We start from the raw sequence: 24,873 nt of genomic DNA, 5'->3' as shown, positions 1-24,873 counted from the left end.
CTTACCGAAGCCATGTATAGCAAATTCATTGTAACAACCGTTCGATACAGCTCGCTTTGAAAACTACAAAATTCTTCAAATAGCTCAGAATAAGATGAAAACTACGAGCAGTGTCTAAAAAGCTAAGGAAGTGAACATATACTTCTCCTGCAGTTTTATCAAGAGTGCTCAGTGAAATCCCTGTGGGAAATCTCAAGGAATGTAAAGAGCGTTTGAAAAGGTGACTGAAAAAGGATCGCTTTGACGTTATGAATGCAAATGGAGGGTCGATAGCACTCCATGAATGAATAATGAAGTTATTGTATGATAAGTTCGAGATACCTATTAAAATTTTATACCATAGGTAGACGGACCAACTGAAAATTTAAAGAGCACGGAGCTAGTACTGAATGTAAAAATAGTAGTAAAATTCAGTGCATTTGCACTCCGAGTCTCAGTGATTGTCTTGGGGATAGAGATTTCAACCATTGTTCTCTAAAAGCCTTTACTACCCACCGACAATCCCCTTGTCGGCAGCAATCCACACTTGAGAACGGAGGTACGTTCACGGATTAAATGCTTTTAAGAAGACAACGGTGTGATGTGATGTAGCTATATTGCAGTAAAAAAAGAATTCAGCAGACACGTCATCTAGGATTGTGGATACAGCAAAGAAATGGCAATATAAATAAATTCGCGGGCTAGTGGTTGGGAAGAACACACGCGGTCTGGGGACATCTGTTCATTCTGCAATCATATCTAAAACAGTCACTTGGCGAAATAGGTCAACGGCAGCCGGTCGCGAATCATCTCAACTCAGCAAGTCCGACCAGACGTTATCGCCACAAATGGACTTAACTCGACCGGTAACGATAATGGACAGCCGCGAGTAATGGCTTTGCTGTTATTCGAAGACTAAACAGCCCTTCAGCCGACAACAAAACTTTCTAATGAGTCTATAGGCGCTTTTAGAACTCGACTTTCAGTATCAAAAGCGGCATAACAATGAAGAGTGGACATTCTTCTAAAGCATTAACGCGTATGGACATTAATAATCCTCAAACCGCAGTTTGGAATTTGTAAGCCATGATACAATTTTCAACTCTAGCTTAATATGATAGAGCCGTATTTCAATTGATATATTTTGGATGCTTCTATCGATGCATTAGCCGCTTTTAAAAACTATAGTTCGGCCATTCAGAGAATGCGTTCCTGACACGTCGCGATTGAACTGACGACGTAACTTTGCAATGGCGTTGCAGTTACGATAAAAATATTTTTGCTGGTTGTTTACCGTTTTAACAATTGAGGAGCATTAAAACAACATTATTATATCAATAATCAATGAATGTAGTTACGTCGTCAGTTCAATCGCGACGTGTCAGGAACGCATTCTCTGAATGGCCGAACTATAGTGCAGTTATAACTTATAGCCATGATCGAAATGGCTGAATTATTACAAAGCTTACAGTGACATTTTGATCATGGTTTACATAAAAATATCATAATATATGGTTGTACCTGTTGATATTAAGTCAAGAAAGTAGAAGATAGTGAAGCTGTGTTAGAAAGTGTCATGATCAAGATGAAGACAATTGAACCGTTGATTGGAATTTTAATTACATTGTGTAGATAACTGATTTTCTATTACGATATAGATGAGAGGTAGCAATCTTTTTTAATTAAGTTATATTTATTGATACTATCAGCATTTTACAAACCTAGATTAAATCTAAGAAAGCCTATTTCATTAGTATTTTAATTAAAATATTTTAACTTTTCGTTCGATATCTAGCGATGAAAACGTTACGTTATTATTTTATTTATTTATTTATTATTTCAAAAATGTACAATTTTAAAATAAACATTTTCCCACAAAACCGGTTTAGCGGTTTGACTGTGGGACGTATTAGAAGCATGTAATGAATAAACATACCAGACCTAGTTGGTAAACATGCGATTTCAAATTTTTATACAAATTCAATATCTGAACGACCGATAAGCGTAAATAACCACTGTGTAATAGGAAAAAAGAGGTAAAGATATTCGATGAAAGCAGTCGGAATTCCTGGCGCATACATAATAATCCTTCCAAGGTGTTGAATAAACATAAAAGCACTGACACTGATTATTACGATAGAAAACTGAGGACGGTTCCGTAGGACGCGTGAATGTTTTTAAAAAGTGCTTTATAATAATGCCGGCACGTTGAGGAGCGTCGCGACGTCCGTTCGCGTCGGTCGCTCGTTGCGTACTAAACTACATCGACTGGAGGCCGAGTATAGTGTGGCGCACGCAGCTAGGCGCCGCGATTAGCATTATCGAGTCGATAGATGTAGAAAAATAACGACAAGTGGATTACCACTATAGATGGACTGTACAAATAATAAACGCGACTTTTATTGCACGTGTTAGTGTGACGTAGCGTAACAATAAAACTGATTATGCTATGTACATTATAGTGCATATTCATGACATAAGAATTATAGTATACATATTTCATACACAAAGGCTACGAAGAACAAAGATTCGATGTTTTATTTATGGAAAAACAAACAGCAATGATGAACTTAAAACTTTATAATCCAATTTTCGCCATCTCCAATATTCTTTCCCAGCATTCTTCCGATTCCACAATCAAATTCTAATAAAAGTGAAGTAAAAAAAATACTCGTTTTTCGAGCGATTGCACCGCCCTAAAGTTTTCCAATCGCGTTAGCTGGGGTGGCCACCCCTACCCACGCCCTGCTCACTACAAGCGCACTTGTGCAAGTTACGCGTATGCACTGACGCACACATGCGCAATATGCAGGGTTACCATCAATCGTGATGAATGGACTGATAAATAATTTAGGGAAGCTTTTAATAATACTGATGGCACACTGGAGTTTTTAATTTTTATTAAAATTTATTTTACGGTTAGTCATTTACGTCACGAGTACGGTGTTTTGGGCCGTCAAAATGATGATGCATTAATACTGAAAATAGCCGCTTTCTGACTTTCAAATAAGTTCTGTTATTTCATACAGATTATTTTCTAGAGCGATTACAATTACAGTATACTTAACTATTGTGTGATACGTTTCTTCAGACGTAAACCTTATGAGACAGGATTCAAATTCATCCATCATCACCTCAGTACCAACAGCGATATAATTAATCACGTTTTGATTGAAACGGTCCTCATATCAACCAGCCTGCCTACCGTATCCACTTTATTACCCCAGCCCATTATCCCGAACAGACCATCCATTACCACTAAAACGAAGCTCACTTAAATACATGAAGACAAGACCGGGATGCGGAGACCTTCAAATGAAAAGTTACATAAGCTTTTGCAAGGTCACGAGAATCGATACGCAGACGCCAAAATGTCTGGCAAACAATACAAACGCATAGCTTAGATAAGAACAATGAAATTATACAGCTTATCTTAAAAATGTAGAATAAAATATTGACTTGAGACAGGATTCAGATAATAAGAGGTCAAATAGCGGAAACACGAATGAGAGCTCTCATGTAGTGAAAAACTTGACTGATAAAAGTTGGAGAATAATAATGTAGTCATGAATACTTATCGCTAAAGGTTAGTAAGAAGTTAAACAGCTAAAACCAATTGGAACTTTTAACCTAGACCACGCTGTACAATGGTTTTAACTAAAGCGTTTAACAACGTTAAGCTCAAAGCTAGCGAGGAACTTCGTGACCCCATTTCCTTGAATTACCACTTACTTTAAATCAACTTGCAAGGGGTTTGGAATTTAATCAAAGATTATTGGAATTAATAACGCCTATATTATTTCATCGACAAAATTGAGTCCTTTTAATGGTTAGATAATCTATTTTGCGTGTTCCCTAAGCACCGGAACTTCCTTATTTGTTGCAATAGTATCAACAATGATAACTGACAAATAATCGTTATAAAGTTTCTGAAAACACGTAAATTTAAGGGGCAAATTCATCATGATGCTGTGAATGTTCCTATAAAAGAGCTGCCCTGATATTAATAAAATTGTTTCAGCTAACTAAGCAGGGTACAGGATGGTCACCCTGTGCGGTTGGCAGCACTTGCGTGCATATATTGCAGCATATACTTGTTGTTGGATATTATACCTCCACAAATTTCTACGTAAACTCCGCCGCTTGTTTTGTTGTTTTCTTTTTGCCTAATAATGCTTTATGTGGTACCGTGCTATTTAGACGAGTACACGTGCCTCTTGTATACCAGTATTTTTTGCTTGCTTTAATTTTAACGTTCGTACTTTTTGAACCACCTACGGCTACATATCACAAAGTTACATTTCAGTATCCCTTTAATGAGACTGACCAAATGCCCCTTTCGAATTGGTCAGTCTCATTTTAAAAGATTTAATTAATGCGCAGACAATGTGAAAAGTGGTTTAAATAATGTATGAGATAACACTGGACTGCAGCTCAGTAATAAATAACATTTAAAACGAGGCCCAAACACCTGCCCTTGGGGAACGCCACAAAAAGCATAAAGTAAAAAGATAACTATTTAAATTAGTCATCAGCAAAAAAGCACTTAGCTAGGCAAGAAAAAACCGTTCATATACCCACAGTACACTGACCATGTAGAGCACAAAAATAAAGTTAAAAACTACGTCAAAGAAAGTGTATAATAACGTAGTTGGTTAAATAAAAGTAATTTCGTCTGGTATGCTAGACTTATTCCAAAAGGAATTCGAAACATTGGAACTACAAGAAAACAAAGCAAAGAAATAATTAATTCCTATCGTGACTTACAGGGAAAGAAAATTTTGCTGTAAATATTAACGAAAGCAAATTGAACCTGTAACCCTTGTATCCGGTATTTGCAAATACTAAGCTTGAAAATTCATTCCCGGCCCGGCATCAATTTATTTAAATTAAACACGCTTGGCTGTTTCCTTTTTAGGTCACGAATTTAAGCTCTAATGCTGTCGAATCCTCGTAAATATTTCATTTTCCATAGAAACATTTAGAAGTTTATGCTTACTACAAGATTGTTTTTCGAAATGGTATTTCTGCTTGAGACAAATTAAACAATTCCAGGGCTACTTGAAAAAGTGAAAACCTTTTCAGTTAATCACATTTCTACCTTCCCAATCAAGATACAATCGATATTATACAACGGACAAACAACAAACAAAGCTGTGATACAATTTTAATTAAAATCAAACAATTGATTAAATTCCCACGTTACGAGCCGAAAAACTTTCACACTGACGTAATAGTACCTACTAATGTAAGTAAGGGAAGACAGTTACTTTGTATAGACTAGCCGTATCTGCTGAGTGGGCCGGTTAATTAAATCAGAGTAGATTTTCATTAGCTCAGTTTGCTTTAGATGAGAGTAGAAATTCCCTTTGAATAGTTAACTTCCTCTATCTTAGCTTAAGGAAAAATGAACGTGAGAGTATCGGCCGATTTGTTATCTTATTCAGTGTTACTATATTTATCAAACTTATCAGACTTCCACTATTTAATACAGGAAGTAAACGATATTCATTGCTTTATTGAAATGCGGAACACATTCCAAGCATTGATGACATTTTAACAGTTATTGCAGAATTTAATTGTGTGCAAATAACATTTATACCGTTAGTAAAAACACAATAATGCAACAATCTGACAGTTATTCAGAATGTAACAAAGCTAACACATTTGCGAATACTTTCAATAAACTTCATTGACTCCAATGACTCACTCACTTCACACGCAAGCACTGTTTAAATTAAAGTAAATATGTTTCATAACCAGAATAAGTCATTCACCGACTGATCAAAAGTGATAAAAGTTAAGTGGGTCAGTCATAAACAGTATTTTTATCAAAGCACGTTTTCCTTACGTATTTTAAAGTAACAATCTACACATTTTACACATTCATTGTCATTTTATGATACTCTACAAATAAGCACTTCTAGATGGGATATGTGCAAGCAAATCCAATCAAAGGAGATTCAATATTAATCATATGTCCGAATGGGACGTCAATGCCAGAATTCCCCTAAGACAGATCGTATGTTCACTAAAAGTAATCTACCCAAAGAAATTGCTTTCTCTCTGTACAATACACCAAACGAATGTCGAGCCAATAATGTACAGGAGTACATACAAATCTATTATCTTGTAATAGCTGGGCTAGTAACAAAGGCTAGTGGACTTTTTGCTCCAAGACGATTAGCTTTCCCTTGAGATATTGCCAATTATAACTAGCGTGTTTCGAACCCAATAGGTAATAATAACATTGATTATTATTCAAAGATAGCGAGAGAGCACATTCTTTTACATAAAGATAAAGAGATAACTTTAAAAGATTACTTGCTTTGTAAGAAGTTTGATGAAGTCTATCAAGTTACGTCAAAAGAAACACGATGAAATATTAAGAGTACAAAAATAGCTTGTAGCTTGAACCAACAATCAATATCTGACGATATAATGTAACACAAACAAGGGTTAACTCGTTTAAGACCACGCCAATTTCTTTTGAGAAAAATGAAAACCATTTTGAATATTGCGTTGGACACAAAACTCATTTTTCAATCTAATCATTTAAGACATCAGGATCATAATTTGTCTGTACGTAGATAAAGTTTTGTTATAATCTTTGAGTGGAATGCTCACATCGCGTGCAAGCGCAACATTTTTCCACTGCACTTGTTCAAGTGTGGGTATTGCAGGTTGCTAGACTTGTTAGTCCCGAGCTAAATTTAGCTCAACCTATCTCTCCCCCGGTTGTTACAGGCTTGCTACGACACCTACATATTAAGTGATTTAAACCGAGCGCATGTCCAACGACTTATGATGGCAGTTATAGGAACAATTCTCTGACAAAATGGATAGGTGGTATTTCTTTCATTCATTTTCAAGATTTGTGTCTATTTACTTCTTTACCCTTTATTCGTCGACAGATGGTTTATCTAGCTTCACATGTTCACCTTAATAACATGACCTTCAATAAATACCACATGTTCAGAAAACGCGATCTATCAATTACATTAATGATCTTGGCCGATATTTCTAAACCTTAAGATCCCTGATATGAGATTAAATGCAACATAAATGCAGGGCAAAAACCGATAATATCGGCAAATTGAGACCGCACTAGCTCGCTGATTGCCGGCAGTTACAGCTCTAACTACTTACAGGAAACTAGTGATGGGAGAAACTAGATCGACAGATTGAACCAATCAGGGCTCTCGATTCCCAGGACTTGCAAATTACGGAGGCTCGGGATTAAATGGGACACTAAAATTTCGACGATATTGGGTGCTAGACAAAGGATTATTAGAATCAAAGCAATTTTATTACTGAAATTTAAACAAGATAAAGTAAATTCACACAATAATGTTAGTATTATTTACCAAATTCACGAGTATTCAGCGTTTCACTGGACTGTAACATGCTACATCACTACAAATAAACTTGTTTCCATGCAGCGGTCATAAAGCAAACGTTTATGAAGCTCTAATTTGTGCTGGTGCTGCGTTTAGTCGATTTTAAACCGCGTTAAGTTGTAATGTTACGGCGGGACCGATACTTAGTTGCCTTTTTAATTCTAAAAGCCGCGAGGAGAAGTAATCCGTATGTTATTCCTACCTGGGAATGTAATGACGAACTTTGTTAATAAGACTGAGGAGATTAGAAACTCAGAAAACTAACTTAGTAAAGACGCCACAGCTCTGAAAGTACCATTTGTCTCCTTTGTGACAAACAACGGATTAGCATCAATCCTACAACACGCGAAGTAATCATAACTACAAGCAATTTAGCGTAATTCAAAATAACAGTGTTCTCTAATTAACTGACATCAGATTGATTTATAAAGTAACTTCCATGTCGTGAAAACGGAAATTAATTGTCGTTAAAAATGTAACTTTAGCTTTCAAGCGTCGCATCATGTGGAACGAATTCTGTGCGATTAATCGTGTTCACAGTTTAGGGTCACCATTTGTGTTATCAGATATTCTAAAACCTATTTGAAGAAGTTTATTTTAAATAAAGATTCATTGAAAATGCGATACAAAGCTTAATCGAATCTTAATGTAAAAGAGGACGTCAAAGTATTTCTTGACGCAAAGGCTCTTTACGTCAGAATTCAAGAGTCCTCACTGCTAACTTATTCAAGAATCTTAATTCAAGTTCTTCATGCATTCACAGCCCACACACACTGCAAGACATCAACACCTAAATTTTATCTACCGTTACCGAAACCGTGAAATTTTACACTTGGCAACGTTTGAAGATATCGTGTAAAATCTAGCAACCCTAGGCTATGAGTCATGACGGCGCGGGCTCTGCGTGATCTGAAGCGGTCATGGACATTGTCTGCTGAATACAGTTTGGTATTTATAAACAGCTGGCCGATTGTTCGTTATTGTTTAGAAACCTAAACCAAATACTAACATAACCTTAGATAATCTTTTGTTAGAGCTAAGCTTTGAAGCTTAGTTTCCAACCATCTTTTCAGGTAAAGTAAGGTTCTAACTAAAGAAAAAGACCTATAATTCGGCTGAAAGAATGCAAAAGAATAACGTCAAGTGCCAATAATTGTCAACACTTGGCAAATATTACAGGAACCTCTACATCACACACATATGTATAGGGCGAACGAAAAGTCTGAAGAAGCTAATTACAGATTCAATACATGTTACTGTATCAACTAGAATAAAGAATATAAGTAAGTAGAGCCATTTGTATAAATCTACATGAATACATATAGAAAGCGGAGTCCTACAAGGATACGAACCCATTTTTCTTCTTCCGAAATGATTCACAGACCAGACATGTACTTACCTCATGTCAAACAAATATATATTGCTGGCATTGCAACCCGAGTAAGCTCCGGTGAGTCACTAGATAGAACTATTACCGTCTTACCACAAAAACTTTTTAACGTCAGTTTAAGACTTTTCAAATTATGACGTTGACATAAGGTTCCTTTTGGAGCCACATTTTTTTTAGACAAGTGTAAAACAGTTGTTAAAGTTTTTGTAGTAAGGCCATTAAACTTTATTGATAGGCGCAAGTCAACATCGAAAGCAATAAAGAAAGTATTACAACTCCATAATGAAGTAACGAATATGAGAACAATGAAGAACTTCTGATAGATATCAGATGGGAGAGCTAATGCATCACCATGACTGATTTACGATCAAGGGAAATTGCTGGAGATAATACAATGAGTAATAATGTAGCTATCGGTGTCAATACCGCCATATCTTAATATCTCAATTAGATGAACAATGCTGCAAGAGCGTACGAAAGATTTTTTATCTTAGTTACATAAACGTCAATCTAAATGTTGAGAGTGACGAAGTTGTAGAAAGACTACTCAATGCGAATATCAGAATTCATGCTCTTAGTAAATTTTACCATCCGCGAAGTATCAACCATGTTAAAATTTAAGTAGTATCCTGATCCTGACGTATAAAATAAACATAAACTTACCCTAACTTTGAAAGCAAGAAATTAATATCTCTCACTTATTCATTCACTTGTCTAGACACTAGATGCACTTGACTCAACCGTACAACTTTTACACTACCTTTGAATCACAAAAACGCATAAAAAGATATTTTAAGTGAATCATTACTTACAGTAAACTTGGTAAACAATAGGCCGTGATTCAGAATACTGCAGGTGGCCCAAATGAACGAAATAATTGAATTATGAGCTTACGGAGAAAATTGGGGCACATTTTTAGCCTTTCTATTCCATTTGTACTTATTACTTTCCCTTTCTTAATTCCACTAATCTAGTATTCTTTGTTTTTTAATGCAAACCGTGAATTTTAACACTGAATTAGAAAACGGATTCAAAAGTCGTCATAAATATCTGTCTACCTAAGATCTTGAGCACGCTAAAGAAGTTCTTAAAAACAAAAAGAATATAAAACGGTTGAGCGAGGAAGCTTAATTTGCTAGGTCAGCGAATAGTTCTGTGAACATCGTAAAAATAAAGCACTAGAAAGCATTAAGAACAATGCTGCGGAAGAATTCCAGAACAAAAGGTAGCCATGCATAAAAAGGTGAAGTATTTCATCCATTCCTTGATAAATTTCAGAGGCCGTCGGCGGATTCTTTACAGAAGGTCAAGGTCAAACAGGGAAACCTGAATATAAAAGAACGGAGCTACATTCCATGCAGACGGGGAGGGAATTATCGCAAATGGCTCGGGAATGTCGCATGCGGCAAAAACATGTCTCGTAAAGTATGCTCGAAAATTAAATTTTCTTGGCCATGTTATTGCTATGGGGAATGAGATGTTCATTGCGTACATAATTTAATGTGGCAATCCAATTACTCGTAGATAATAACGAATAACAGGACTATAAATGCAACTACTTCTCCAATGCAAGATTCTTAAGAACCGATTAAAATGCCTATTACCGATCGGTGACCACTATATCGATTCGTAATTGCAGGAAACGATGATCAAGTTTTGCAAACCGTACGTAGAATTACGGAGTCAATTGCCTCTACGGCTCAGCATACCAGACGTCCTTCTTCGCCGATGCATACAATGGCACCAACGATACAATTGCGAATATAAATCGATCCGATAGACTGAAACCGGACGATCCCTCGTCTTCGGAAGACAGGACGGTACTTTCGTAGACAGGAAAAATAAAAAAGCTAACTTAATGGTAGCCGTGAGTTGCATCGTTGCAATAAGTTAGCACAAATTACTGACGGCATTCTAATGGACTTTTTATAGCTTTTACTCATAGACGCATTATCCACACATCTTTGCTATGTAATCAAGATTATCAAGACGCGTCGAACAAATTGATTTTCAAGTAAATTGATCATGTAGTTGCAAGTTTTTATGAGTACTTAATCATTATTTTAATTACATAATTGTTAAAAGTAAAAGTGATGTTCTCGTATTTAAAATAACATTTCATAAGGTATAAAAAGAGGTATGTTACTTCCTACCTGACAATTATTACGAAGAAGTTAATTATAAGACTACATAGGCTCTTGTCTTTAAGTACCACCGTCTCAGTAAGTAGCCTTTTATCGAATATCCTCGATTTACACAGTCGATAAGACTATCATTATCGAATGTGTGAAAACTTCCCAACTTTTTACTAGACACTGAATGCTCGCCATTCGCCCACTTGTCGGCCGACAGGTCTGTCATTGTCGGGCATCGCGCGACCGTGAACTCTGCGCGAGGGCACGCCAGCCCTGCGCAGGCGCCGCCTCGTGTGCATTGTTCCGTCCTACGGATCAATGGACATCGGATACGGCCTGTATCGGTCCGAATACAAGTGTCTTTTGATACTAATGAGGTCTGTGGACCTCGTCAAGTATAGCAACTTGGATTGTAAATTAAAAAATAAATCTGCATGGAGGTTTGTTATATTTTACATAATGCTCGAATAATGTAAGGAACGTTACAAATTTTTATGTATTTATTCTGATTTGTGCATAGAGGTTCTTCTTAGAACAAAGTTAATTGGCGGGCAATACCCGGTATATTCGTATTCACCTTCAGAGTCCCTCAATTATCCACTTGGAGTAACAATGACTGCTATCGAGGATACTACTGTTATAGATATAAATTAATAAACGAGATCTACTCAACTCCATTGACACTTGTTAGTGTTTTATCTTTATCCAGTCAAAGCGGAATGATGCGTTAAAGCGTATCATGTACACTAACATTACGGTAGTTTGTATGTCTGTATGTAATGGTTATCATACCCGCCACTTACATAGAGCTAAAACAAATACCGTCTTACCACAAAAACTTTTTAACGTCAGTTTAAGACTTGTCTAAAAAAATGTCAAATTATGACGTTGACATAAGGTTCATTTTGGAACCACATTTTTTTTAGACAAGTGTAAAACAGTTGTTAAAGTTTTTGTAGTAAGGCCAATATTGTTTTATTAGGAGACCTAGTATTTCCACGTCTACAATATTTCGGGACACAGACCTCGGGTACCGTCGCAGACTGGAATGACTTGTAGCATCACTGCAGACAGAAGTTGATGTACTTAATATCTCAGGAGCAATAAATTTAATAATAATTTCTCCTGCTGGTGGTGAATCACCGCAGTCTAACAACTGTCTGCAGCAGCGAGACGAATTCATACTTAATAGCAGTACGGGAGTTTTTATCCCTTTATTCACGGTTCAACTAGTCTGCATATAAACGGCCTAGCTTGAATATTTTTTTCGAGATCCAGTTAAATATTGAGGGAGACACGTGAAGACGCAGTTACATTGAGTAGTTAAATTACAACATCTTTCCTGTTGTTTTACTCAACATATCTGGAGGGTAATCTTCCCTTGTATTAACCCATTAACCCATATCTAGCTAGACTATGAAAAGTCAGTAGAGTACGGTATCTAAAGTTCTTATAGATTAATGATGTGACATACATAATTGATTTGACATTCTGTTGTGATCTTTATGAAAATGACGATCAGTCTCGAAATGCTAAATTGCTGTCTGGCTAATTATGAGCTCATAATTAGTCTCAGATCGTAATAATCAAGGTATTATTCTAGATTGCAGAACATTAACCTGTTTTTTGTGTCCCCAATATTAAACAAAGTCAAGGCAATATCAAGCATATTTTAAATTCTATTCAACATTAGTTTTAGTATTAGAGTTAGGTAATATGTTGGGTATGACTCAACGACTAACTGAGTTACCAAAAACATTGGCAGTGGTCCAAGCAGGTAGGTTTTATTATCGCAAAACTGTTCCTCTGTCAGTTTATTTCAAAGTTATATTGTGAACGATTTGCCAATTTTTTTTAATAGGTTTATTCACATTGCTGACAAGGTCAATCAGCCTATACAACAAGGTTTTATAGTAGAAAGCTTTGAGGTCTATCTAAATTATTTTACGAGTTTATAAGACTTCCATAAGGGTGAGTGAATTGAACTAAAATATGTGTATAGAAATGTATTTCCTAAGATATATGAGTTTTGTAAACAACTGAGATTAAATAAAATACGAGATCTCTGTTACAACCATGACACGCTTTTTTGGAAGTTGATATTGATAACTTTTATCAATCCATTATCTGTAATTTGTCATACCAACTGCATCCAATTGGCTGAAAAGAAATGAACTATCATAAATTTAAACAGACAGTTTATTGTTAGTACCTACAGTGGCGTAGCGTGGGGGGGGCAAGGGGGGCAAATTCCCCGGGCGGCAGCTTTTAGGGGGCGGCAAAATTTACCCGAATAAAAAAAAATTGTTCGCAACTAGTATCTGCGCCGCTACATAAAACTGTCTAACAATAGCAAAACATTAAACAAGAAAGTTGAAACTTTTTAAACTTAAAATCAATTAATGTTAAAATTTGGTACTTAAAACACTCTTGACACTACATTTTACGTAATTTTGGTTTTGAGTCTTAAATAAAAAATAATTAAAATTTCGCGCTCGCTTCGCTCGCGTATTCAAAAACGATGTGCCCTTATTTTTGCATCTGTCAACAAACAAAAAGTCAAGTACGTTTGGGCTAAATTTTACGTAATATTTGGTTTAAGTCCGATAAAAATTTCGCGCTCGCTTCGCTCGCGCATTTGGGAACTACATACGCAAGTTTTTCTCTATTTGCATTTGCTTACCTACACAACTGCCGACATGCGTTTAGCAGAGTGCTAATTTAGGTAAACCGATGAGGTGGTCCCCGTCAAGACAAACTTTAGTTTAAAGTGGTCCCTCATGACTAAAAGGTTAAGAACCACTGGTTTAGATAAACTTGAATGCTATAAGCAATAGGCCTACCTAGACACAAGCCAAATTTCACGCTTAGGTATAGTTCCATGGAAACTAATTTAAGTGTTAATCCCGTAAATTAAATTAATTTGTTAAATAGTTTAAAGTAGCCCCGCTTTTTAAATTATTTCAATTTCATATATACTTATAGGTACCTACTTCGCTAGCCTGCGTAGGTACCTAAAAGAATTTTAAAACCTTCAAGAAATCAAGTAACAAAGATATAAAAGTCTACTTGAGAACCTCCCCCTTCTGCCGGGGCTGCGGGTTGTTCCGCGGCTCTGGAACATAAAGCCTTCGACGGAACACGACGGTTTTTAGTCAGTAAGAGTCTGACACTCCCTCACCGCTGCTAACTCACAGCGGAAAGGGTCATTTGATGATTTTTAACGTCGATACAAAAAAAAACCGTTTTTTTGAAGTCAGTTAAAAATGACAAACGGCCAGTAACACTTGGTAAAAAAAATACACGGGAAGGGGCGGCAAAATCGACAACTGCCCCGGGCGGCAGATACCCACGCTACGCCACTGAGTACCTATATTATGTTGCGACCACTTCTAAAACTTCATCTGATTTAATAAACAAGAATAAACTAAATAACATCCTACAATAGATACTACTCTTAATTAAATAAACTGGGTCAGTGCAATATATTTTCATCAAAAACTCATTGTGTTGTACCAAAGTAATATATGAAGGGGCAATAAAGAAATCATTATGTATGTTCACAACATTTAAATACAATGAATTTTATTAAAGTAACAGGCTGCAACTGTACCATTTTTAAAGAACTTTTTGTTGTGTTACATATTATATAAATAATGATTTTATAATAGTTCACTAGTTGATAAATGAAAGAAAGTCGTCAGGTCATTTATGATAAGGTTAATTCTAAGAATGAAAGAATTAATGAGCCATTGTTACAAGATCTTGTTGCACAATGTGCCATTGTAAACAATGTCTATGACACTTGAATATTGGAGCTTATAAATGTGTTATGAAATCGGAACACCATTTCCTTTGACCCAGGGACCCCATTGGCATAGCTGACTATAGCTATTAAGTTGGGAGTTGAAGGGTTGTTACCAAAACAAACAAAAATCTATTTCATTGTGTGTTTTGGTTATATGGTTTTTGGCATTCTCATCTCGTCTATGTGTGACATATTTGGCCAATTGGGTCTTTGTTTTAGAGTTGTTATGTGTCAAATATGTCAGTTGCACAGAAAATGTTGTGTTCATGCGAGAAATGGCTGGTTTCCATGTAAAATACACTTTCAATAAATAAGAAATGATAATATGTATAGGTAATTAACTTCTAAACCTCAATGAAATAACAGATTATAGTTCGGCCATTCAGAGAATGCGTTCCTGACACGTCGCGATTGAACTGACGACGTAACTTTGCAATGGCGTTGCAGTTACGATAAAAATATTTTTGCTGGTTGTTTACCGTTTTAACAATTGAGGAGCATTAAAACAACATTATTATATCAATAATCAATGAATGTTATAATTTTGTGCCAAACTGAGTGTCAAATAACTTGGTAAACAATATTTTTCTAAATCTATACTGCGCTATTACAAGGTTATGTCAGCGGTTTATATTTTGTAGTGCTGTGCTAAAAATAACAGGCAAGTATCGTAATCTGTTCTTATACAGTTATAATATAAAATAATACGTTTTGATTTTCTTTTTAAGAATTGGAAAATAATGGACTATAAGACTTAATTATAACTTTTATGAAATATAAAAATAAAACTATGACCAAACCGCATTTTTATACTTAGATTAAAAATGGTAACCCCAAATGGCGTTATGGGCCGCCATTTTGTGACGCTAAAACAGTCGTCCGTTGTCGTTTCGTGCGCATAGACCACGTTTTTCAAGTGTTTTCGATCTGTTTTTATTTGATTACCCGGCTTTTGTTAGACCGAGATATCAGGATTGATTCTGTTATTGATAATAATATAATTATACATGTAGGCGAAGATGATGATGAAGACACCACCTCCTCAAGCAAATCGGAGTCTGATTAATATTCTGTTCGCACATTCAATTCAATGTACTTGTAACAAAGAATAAATAAAACAATTTTATTATATGAATATTACCTTTTTTTGGTTTCCACTTAAATAACTAAAATATAAAACAAATGATTCCGCCAATTTAAAACGAAAATAATCTTAAAATAATGCGGCGGTTCATTTTGAAGGAACGGTAACGAACTCAGTGTTATGTTGTGCCCATCACTAGTCGTGACTAACTGATAGGTGTCAGGAACGCATTCTCTGAACGGCCGAAGTATAATACAATGCACTTCAGTCATGACTAGAAATAAATGCTAGGTCTAGGTCATGAGTGTGAATAATTTACTAAACTGGTTTGTAGTTGCAATAATTATGTTTGAGAGTAAGTACTTTGTTTTTTCTGACACCTCAGAGTTGTGTTTTGTGATGAAACTATGACTTCATTTAAAAATATAGGTATGATTATATATTGTTGCAGATAGCATATCCAGTCCAAAAATAATATCCTGAAAGACTGCATCATTTGTTGATAATAATCATTGTTTGGTTTAAAGTGATATTACTGTTTCATTACAAATCCAAATTAGCTGCTACGATGATAAATCTTAGCACAATATTCTGCATAAACTTAATAGGGTTAATAGATAATGTGTACACAACTTTATAAAGCACTATTGTGACACATGGCACTCCCCATGACATCATATATTTTAATATCATGCTAACATCAGTAGTCTTACACAAAGTATGTGGAAATCATAATGTTATATGGCTAAATGGCCTTTCCCAATATTCTACCGATCAGTTAGTTTTCTTGATAGATTTAGAATTTTGACATTAGCCCCTTACATGCAATGTCAAATTATTATCCCTGGTAAGCAAAACAACTCGTAGATAGAATATAGGAACGGATGTTAGAGTATGTCATAACTAGTTACTGGCCGAATCAAATCAGCCTTAGCCACTAATGCCAGTAACATACTTTTGGCAATTTATGCAACTTTGTCACAATTTTAATCATTTACCTTATGAATAGTTTATTAAGTATAGCTGATATCCAAACTATTGTGGGCAAAAGTAAAGTTTGAATTTATTATTGACAACCATCAGAAAGGGTAGGATTGATACTTTTTAAGCAAGTAAAATAAACCCACATTTTTATTTAATCAATTGTTTATCATTTCTGATTAAAACTACACAATAACCGTGAATACACTTGGAGATAGTAAAGAGCAGGTGTTAAATTTCGCGAGGCCAGGAAAAGGGCGTCCAGGTAGTTGCCCTTTGCGAAAGGGCTGCTTAATGAACAATAATCAATAGTAGGTCAGTTACTTCACAATGTAAACGCAGTCTGGCGTTTAGATGCCCTCGCAAAATTGGACCTTGTTAGCAAAGATTAGTCATCAGAAATGAATAAGTAATCAAAATATTGCAAACTCCAAAAGCATTCCTCATTCAACAACGCACCGAAGAGAAAACTTTTTGTAACACTGACAGAACTAATAAAATCCAATTCCTTAGTCACGGCACCTTATTATAAAAAAATACATTAGAATAGATCTCCGAAGCGGAAAATGGCGTTACAAATTTACGGTTATATCGTTGTTTTGCCCATTGTTAACCGTGATTATTTACCATTTTCTTGTAGCTGAAGAATAAATCTACAAAGAAATGCATAAACAACATGAAATAACTAAGAAATAATTAGGAAAATCACTCACCTTTCTAATTATTGACAGCAATACACAGCACTAGAAAATTCACTGTTGCCAATGCTACCAACATAAATGTCAAAACGATTTTGAAGCCCATCATGCCATGTTGTAATCTTGAATACGTTTAATTATTTGTTAAACATAAAAAATTTCAAGATTTGTGTTAGGCATAAAATTAAAAATATGTTAACTTTATGGCTATCAGTTTTTAAAGTTTCATATTTTGTCCAAACACAAAAATAAACATTCATTTTTAACTTTTACAGAAAGAAAATGAAACGTTATAAAACGTTTCAAATAATCATCTGTTTAAATAAGAGGTGCATTATGCATAATTATTATAATTAAACAGCTACAAGAGAATTTAGCAACAGCGTATATTATATTGTAGTTTTACTCGGCAGAGATGAGGCATGTATTTTTACTCTATTTATATTTTTACAGTACCTAGTAAAGAGTCGTTTTAATGCCGCTAACAGAGGATCATGGAAAGCAGAAGATCACAAGTAGTTTTATTACACTGCAGCTATCTAAAAGCAGGGTCAACATTTAAAAAAACAGTTTGAGTTCGAGTTTTCATGACCTTGACGAAAACTCAATAGTTTCCCAACGCTTGGATTTATTTTTTCATCATTTTTTCAAACGTCATACTGTCAGAGCGCTGTCATTTCATAAATGACAGATCACCGTTGACATGACAACTTTCTTGACATTTGGCCAAACAGTGGCAGCGAGTGGTTGTGGTTTCGTGAAAATTAAAATACATCTCAGGTTTTTATCATTATAATTCACAGAAAACATGATTTAACTGCTTTGTGGGGAGCTGTCATAACTAATCTATATATGTACTGTCTACTGTAACGAGAGTAATTTCACTAACTTTATTGCATGATCATTAAACTATTTTTACTGATTATCGTCTATCCGCTTTGTTTATTGTAACAGAAATGAATAGTTTTGGCGTGGGGTTGTACTTTCTGACGATGCTATGGTGCGTTACTCTGGTTCTCTGCTGGGTTTCGGTGCGTACAGGACACAGCATCGGGAAGGTAGCTCTGATCGTATCTTCTTTGGTTACATTGATTTTGGTGTGTTTGCCAAAAGGCGAGTCGCATAGTACAGACAGTGCCAATTTTTACGACAAGTTGTATGTGCCTCGATATGTAATTCTGGTATTTCTGTGCATCAGTGCGGTTTTTGGCGGTCTATTCGCTTTAGTTCATGTTTGTGTAACGCCCATTGAAACGCGTAAAGTAAGGAGTTTCTAATAGTCTGCTTTGGTAAGTTCCGAGTTTGGTTGCAGTTTATTTTTGTTGTTTTGTTCATTAACATTTTTTATCAATTAATGTTTATTTGTATGTTGATACTGTAGGTAACCTGGTAACTGAATAAAAAAATGGGCCATATTAGCTAAACTTATCCATATTAGACCTTATAGAATAATCGATTTTGAACAAAATAGTTTTATTTCTGTGCAATTCTTCTAAGCTTTATCTATAGGTACTCACATCTAACCCTGAGACAGTTTTCTTATCTCAACTCCATCATTATCAAGTGCACATTAAATAATTCATTATGAACATAGCATAACTTATCATGTTGTACACAATGCCTACCTTTACAGCTTCAAGTACTCATTATCTTAGCTTATTTAAATTAGACCAAGATCATTTGCAAAAAGTATTTATGTAAAATATAATTAAGTTTTAAAACTGGCACTGTATTTAAAAATAAAAACTGCATTCTAATTTTGAATTAACTTTCTTTTTTTGTTGTTGTTTTAGTAAATACTTTTTGTAAGCTAGAAAGAATAGGGCCAAATAAAAGTGAGATAAAAGTTTATGAATACACTTTTCTAAAAATATACCTATAGATAGTTCAACTCAGATTTGCGCGCGGCCCTATGTGTGCGTCGGCTTGTAAATATACAACTTTCATTCGTGTGACAGTGACGTCGTCCGAGCATGACGTGTTCTTATCGCTTTTTGTTATGGGTACAGTCGTTTACGAAAATGTCTAGTTCTTCACGGAGAAAATGTTTAAGGAGTCAGGTAGCGTTTCAAAAAATGAAACAACATTCAAAGCTTTTTATTATTACATTTTACAGTTTTTCATTATTTTCTCATAAGTTTTTTCAAATTGACGTTGACAGTATCTAAGAAATAAATGAGGTGAAATATCTAAGATGAATTAAATACTCCTTACATATTTTCTAGATCTCGGGATACGCGGACAATAAATAAAAGTGTGGACTAAGAATGTAAAAAGACGTATAATCTAGTATAATAATGTAAACAAAATGTGTGGGGAATTTTAAAAAATAATATTGCTTCTCATAATGTCGACCAAAATAAGACGGAAATAATGAAACTCATAAATGAACGTTTAAGTCATATTGATGAAGGGATGTTGGGTAATACTTGTCGACATGTACAAAAGAAAAAAGAAAAATACTATAGACATTTTGACATGGAGTCAAAATTTATAATTTACCTCGGTGAGAGTAGCGAATCCGAAAATTCATCATTCTTCAAGTAGCGATTCAGAATCATTATAAATAAATAAACATTAAATTACGTAATAACTGTTTTTCTTTAAACAGCCGTAACCCCTAAATAACTGTATTTGTACCCGACTGTACCTCTTGTCACGCACACAAAGTCACTGTGTATGTACAAGGGTTACCCACACATAAGGCCGCGCGCAAGACTGAGTTGAACTTACTATACCATTATCAGTAAAAATAAGAATAGTAAACAAATTAATCAATCTACTAAGTTTAAAATATCAAACTTAAGTTGAATGAATCATTGATGATAACATTTGTTTTGACTATGTTCAGTTTCAATCATTTACCTCTCACATGTTTGTTAAAAAAAAGTTGTTCTAAGAAAGTACTGCTATTGAACTTTATCACCTTGGCAATAAGGTTGAAACTTACTATGATTTAGCTGTGTTACTTATTACATACATTTCATATTCATATCTTATGTATTCGATTTTTATTACATCAAAAAATATACATAGTGACTAAAAACCAAGCCTTCATATTTTTGATCTTATAAAATGTATAATAAATTATAATTTAATTGTTAGTAGGTACTAGAAGACAGGTATGGTAAAGCTTTATTTTGCATTCACCTCAGTGCATGATACATTAATCATTAAACCATTAACATAAAACTAATATTTCACTAATTCTGGAATTTACAATATGTTAATTTTTCCTTTAAAATCATAATCTATATAAACCTTTTTGTTTCAGTCAATATGTCCAATGCAATAAGTCAAGGGTTGCGGTCACCCATCAAATGCTTAGCCAGCTTGAGGAGAGCTGTTCCTATATCTACATCACTTGTACACAATGAGACCATACTAGTTAAAAATAATGACGAGTTTGTTAATAAGGTAAGAAATACATGCAACTAATACACAAATTTTATTAAAGTTATACACCAAAAAGGTAAAAGCCATGGTAAGATACCATTTAAACATAATAATTTATTTGTAAAAAAAATACAAATGCCTAAATTTGAACCTCCCCCTTTTTATTGGAAAATAGGTTAAAAATTATATAGGAAGCACCAACTTATCTGTATTTCCTGCTAGGTCTCAGATTACAAAATATTAATTACAGCTACATTTTTGTCTTAGATATCAATAAAAAAATAATCACTTCATAAGCTCTTTATAGAGTATTCCTATAAATAAAAACTATGAAAAAACAAAATAAGTTCACTCTATCTGCTAAACTGGTTTCTATGACAAGGTACAGGAAAATCTTTATGTACACTTTATGTCACACATTCATGACCTCATCTCATGACTGATTTGATGATGTCACAATCTTATGAATCATTCCGAAATTTATTATTATATTTCTTATTTGCCATGCAAAAGTAAATATTTAATGATATTTGATGTCTTAAAAATTGCGGCGTTTTTATCTCTTGTCTAATAGTATTTTTTTGTTTATCTTTGTAGTAAAATTACGTGAGTGATAAGAACTACGTTTTATCTGATAGTATGTATTCATATTAAAGTTTGGGGTTTTCTTCTATAAACGAAATTAACATAATTATCTCTTCATTATCATTATATTAATAAATAAAGTTGGTGGTCTTGTCATCATAGCAACATTTTACTGCCTGTCCAATCTAAATGGCTTGGGCTACAAAAATTACTGAAAAATAGTTTTCCTTATTCTCATCCACAATATAATAAATAAATACTAATATTATAAAGCTGAAGAGTTTGTTTGTTTGTTTGAACGCGCTAATCTCAGGAACTACTGGTCCGATTTGAAAATTTCTTTCAGTGTTAGATAGCCCATTTATCGAGGAAGGCTATAGGCTACTTTTTATCCCGGTACGGGAAGTAGTTCCCACGGGATGCGGGTGAAACCGCTGGCAGAAACTAGTAATAAATATATTAAATATTAAATCAATTAAGTAAGTAAGTCAATTATCTTTTACTACTCAAGTCTATGTAACTCTAGATCCAAACTTCAAACACAGACATCTTAAAGTTATCTTTTCAAACCACGGGCCTATCGCATCTTTTTCATGCCCGGCTGCCACGCACTGGCTATGCGAGTCTATTTCAAAGCCGTTGCCCATCGGAAACGACAGACGCACGGCACGGAAATAAAGCTTAAAAAAAAGACACACACACAAAATTACCTAATATTTTTTTAATATATTTTCTAGGTAATGAACAGTGATAAGCCAGTAATAGTGAACTTCCACGCAGACTGGTGTGAGCCCTGCAAGATTCTGACTCCGAAGCTCAAGGAACTGATTGAACCGCTCAATAACTTAAATCTGGCTGTTGTGGATGTAGAAGATCATGCTGATCTGGTGCACACGTTTGAGGTAAACATAACATCTAATATTCATAATTCATTCGAAAATAATGATATTCTTAGCAAAATAAACGATGGCCCGGTTTTTGCTGTTTAATGAGGCGATTTAATAGAGTTGAGCTGCATGCGAAGTTTGGATTATCGATAGAACTATTATAACAACTTTCTGAAGAAGCCTGGAGTGTCTATTTTTTTGTCGATAATTTGTAGCGTTACGCTCGCGCCTTTGTGAATACTGTTCTTTTCATTCGCTCCATTTCCAATAGTTGATATCAATTTATTTTAAAATATTTCTGCTGAGCGTAAGCAAAGCGAGTGCAGACACTTCACACAACCTTAATTCCTACATAATATATTTTTACTGTATTTTTTATCAAAATTCCAGGTAAAAGCAGTGCCAGCAGTGATAGCAATAAAAAACGGTATAATAGTGGACAAATTCATAGGTTTGGTAGACGCAGACATGATCACAGGGCTCATAGAACGAATGGCTGGTAAGAAACAGGACAGCGCGTAAATGCCACAGACTATATAAATGTTAGAGATGTCAGCCTGTGATTGGTAGGGGATGCTAAAAGGTTTGATAAGTTAAGAGCTCCTTGGTTGGTTTTGTAGCTGGTTTGAATTTAAATGTTTGATTTTGGAATAGTCATGATGTGTAATGAGTATGATGCAGCTAGGATTAATGGTATTAGGTACTCAGAATTCATTTACGGCACTGCTCCATAAAGTTAACATTGGAATTGCGCTTATTACCGGCACAGAGAGACATTTACATTGACATTTCAACCTTATGGACATATTATTAACAGCCATTTTCTTCATCAAAAGTTAAAGCCAAAGTAAAAGTCAAAGTAATGTCTAAAGTAAAAGTAACGGTCAAATTCAATTTTTCTATTAGTTTTGCTGTCACTTTAGCCTTGAAAAAACGAATTTGACCGTTACTTTTACTTTAGACATTACTTTAACTTTAACTTTTGATGAAGAAACTGGCCGGTAGTAATATTTTTACTTGCCACTTCAAAGTAATGTGCTGAGCCGTCAATGGAAATCCAACTTAACGCCTAAATCTTGTCTTAGTGTAGATAAGCTATAGGTATATCAATATAATTGGGTGAAAGCTCTTATTTTTGGGTGATGGAAATATTAGACAGCAGAATAATCACAACACTAAATATAATTGTGTGATTTTTATAAGACTTTTGGCTATAAATAGGTTAGAAAAGAAAGGTTACTATCGAAACACATGCTGACATCTAATATTGTAAATAATAATAAAGGAAATTAGCCAATATCAGTTATTTTTGTAATTATGTTTTAAATGTACAGTCAGCATCAAAATCTTTTTAATTTATCAATTATTATTTTATCAGAGCATCAAAACAATCATTTTTGGATTATTATTTTCAATGAGAGTATTATAATAGAACAATAATAACGCCTGTGATATCGCAATATCTTATTTGTTTATGATGCTAACTGTACTAGTTATAAAATGGCGTTTGAAGCAATACATTTTATTTAGTTGTTACCTATGGTTTTAATCAATCTGTAAGAAGGTGCACCATTATCTCACATTTTGTCTTATGAATTTTCAGTTGTGTGACGAATTAAATTAAGACTTAGTGCATTTTCTTGCAAATTGATAACTTATTGTTCAATAGTTGTATTAGAAAAGAGGATCAAGAACTCGAATGAGATATTAAAAACGTCTGCTGCTATCTAGATGATATTAATAATATTTGACTAGACTTCATCGAGTTCTCGAAAAATCTAGCCTTTTTCAAACATGAACTTTCTTTGTATTCTTATATGTTATGTCTTGGTATTATTTTAATGATTTGACGACTCTCATCATTCTGCATCTATTTCTGAATTAATAACCAATTATAAAATTATTTATGTTTCTAATCTAATATTACAACAAATCTCAAGCTATGTAAGAACTTATTTTTTAATCGATGCATGACTTCATGAGTATTATATAAGTCCGAAAAAGGTTGTCTATAATAACAATACAGATAAGTGAAAGAGGACATATAGGCATCTAGAAAAATCTTTTAAAAATATATTTGTGGTGCATTTTACACCTTGCCTTAGGTTATAACCAATTATAGATAATATTGACATAGTTTAACTGCGGATGTCAATAACCGATTCAATCGTTGTTTTGCGATTAGAGATTGTGACATAATTTATATGAAGCTAGTGTCACAAAAAAAGTCGTGGTGGCCTAGTGGGTAAAGAACCAACCTCTCGAGTATGAGGATGTGGGTTCGATACCAATGCAACTTTTCTAAGTTTGTATATACTTTCTAAGTATATCTTAGACACCAATGACTGAAAAAAGGTGAAGGAAATCATCTTGAGGAAACCTGGACTATATTGGGTGTGTCCTTCATAATCACATTAAATGAAATGCGTTAATATACTGGTTATTATATGTCGATTAGCGCAAAGGAAAAAGAAAAATACGTAAAAATAAAAAAATGCATTTTTCAAACAAAGTAAATAGAATAAAAATG

The 24,873-nt window shown here is 34.4% G+C and overlaps 2 protein-coding genes across 8 annotated transcripts in view; one reads left to right on the top strand and one right to left on the bottom strand.

Moving 5' to 3' along the window:
* Positions 1–17,572, bottom strand: part of LOC124636163 (kinesin light chain) — a 60,845-nt gene extending 43,273 nt beyond the window's left edge. For 3 of the 6 annotated variants that reach the window (XM_047172101.1, XM_047172103.1, XM_047172102.1), the window contains exon 1: positions 2,103–2,235. The gene's annotated coding sequence lies outside the window, so the exon portion shown is untranslated. Of the gene's footprint in view, positions 1–2,102; positions 2,242–17,490 lie in introns of those variants that run through there. The other 3 variants (XM_047172100.1, XM_047172098.1, XM_047172099.1) reach the window with 3 other exon arrangements.
* Positions 17,573–18,124: 552 nt separating this feature from the next.
* On the top strand, positions 18,125–24,409 carry LOC124636440 (thioredoxin, mitochondrial). Of its 2 annotated transcripts, none has more exons than XM_047172534.1 (4): positions 18,125–18,255; positions 20,750–20,892; positions 22,194–22,358; positions 22,734–24,409. In XM_047172534.1, exons 2-4 carry the CDS (start codon positions 20,755–20,757, stop codon positions 22,863–22,865), a joined length of 435 nt encoding a protein of 144 aa, XP_047028490.1. In that variant the 5' UTR covers positions 18,125–18,255; positions 20,750–20,754; the 3' UTR covers positions 22,866–24,409. The 2 variants fall into 2 exon arrangements, with proteins under 2 accessions (XP_047028490.1, XP_047028489.1); XM_047172533.1 differs by lacking the exon at positions 18,125–18,255 and adding an exon at positions 18,317–18,764.
* The last annotated feature ends 464 nt before the right edge of the window (positions 24,410–24,873 follow it).

Source organism: Helicoverpa zea, chromosome 14 (genome assembly GCF_022581195.2).
Source record: "Helicoverpa zea isolate HzStark_Cry1AcR chromosome 14, ilHelZeax1.1, whole genome shotgun sequence".
Taxonomy (NCBI): Eukaryota; Metazoa; Arthropoda; class Insecta; order Lepidoptera; family Noctuidae; genus Helicoverpa; species Helicoverpa zea.
Note: the sequence above shows the minus strand (reverse complement) of the source record. Positions and strands in the feature narration are given on the sequence as shown.

Bases quoted from the DNA above. Each gene is read 5' to 3' on its own strand.
- LOC124636440 (XM_047172534.1), top strand. From the start codon at position 20,755: ATGTCCAATGCAATAAGTCAAGGGTTGCGGTCACCCATCAAATGCTTA. The intron at 20,893-22,193 runs GTAAGAAATACA...TATATTTTCTAG, and splicing joins ATGACGAGTTTGTTAATAAG to GTAATGAACAGTGATAAGCC. The intron at 22,359-22,733 runs GTAAACATAACA...TCAAAATTCCAG, and splicing joins ATCTGGTGCACACGTTTGAG to GTAAAAGCAGTGCCAGCAGT.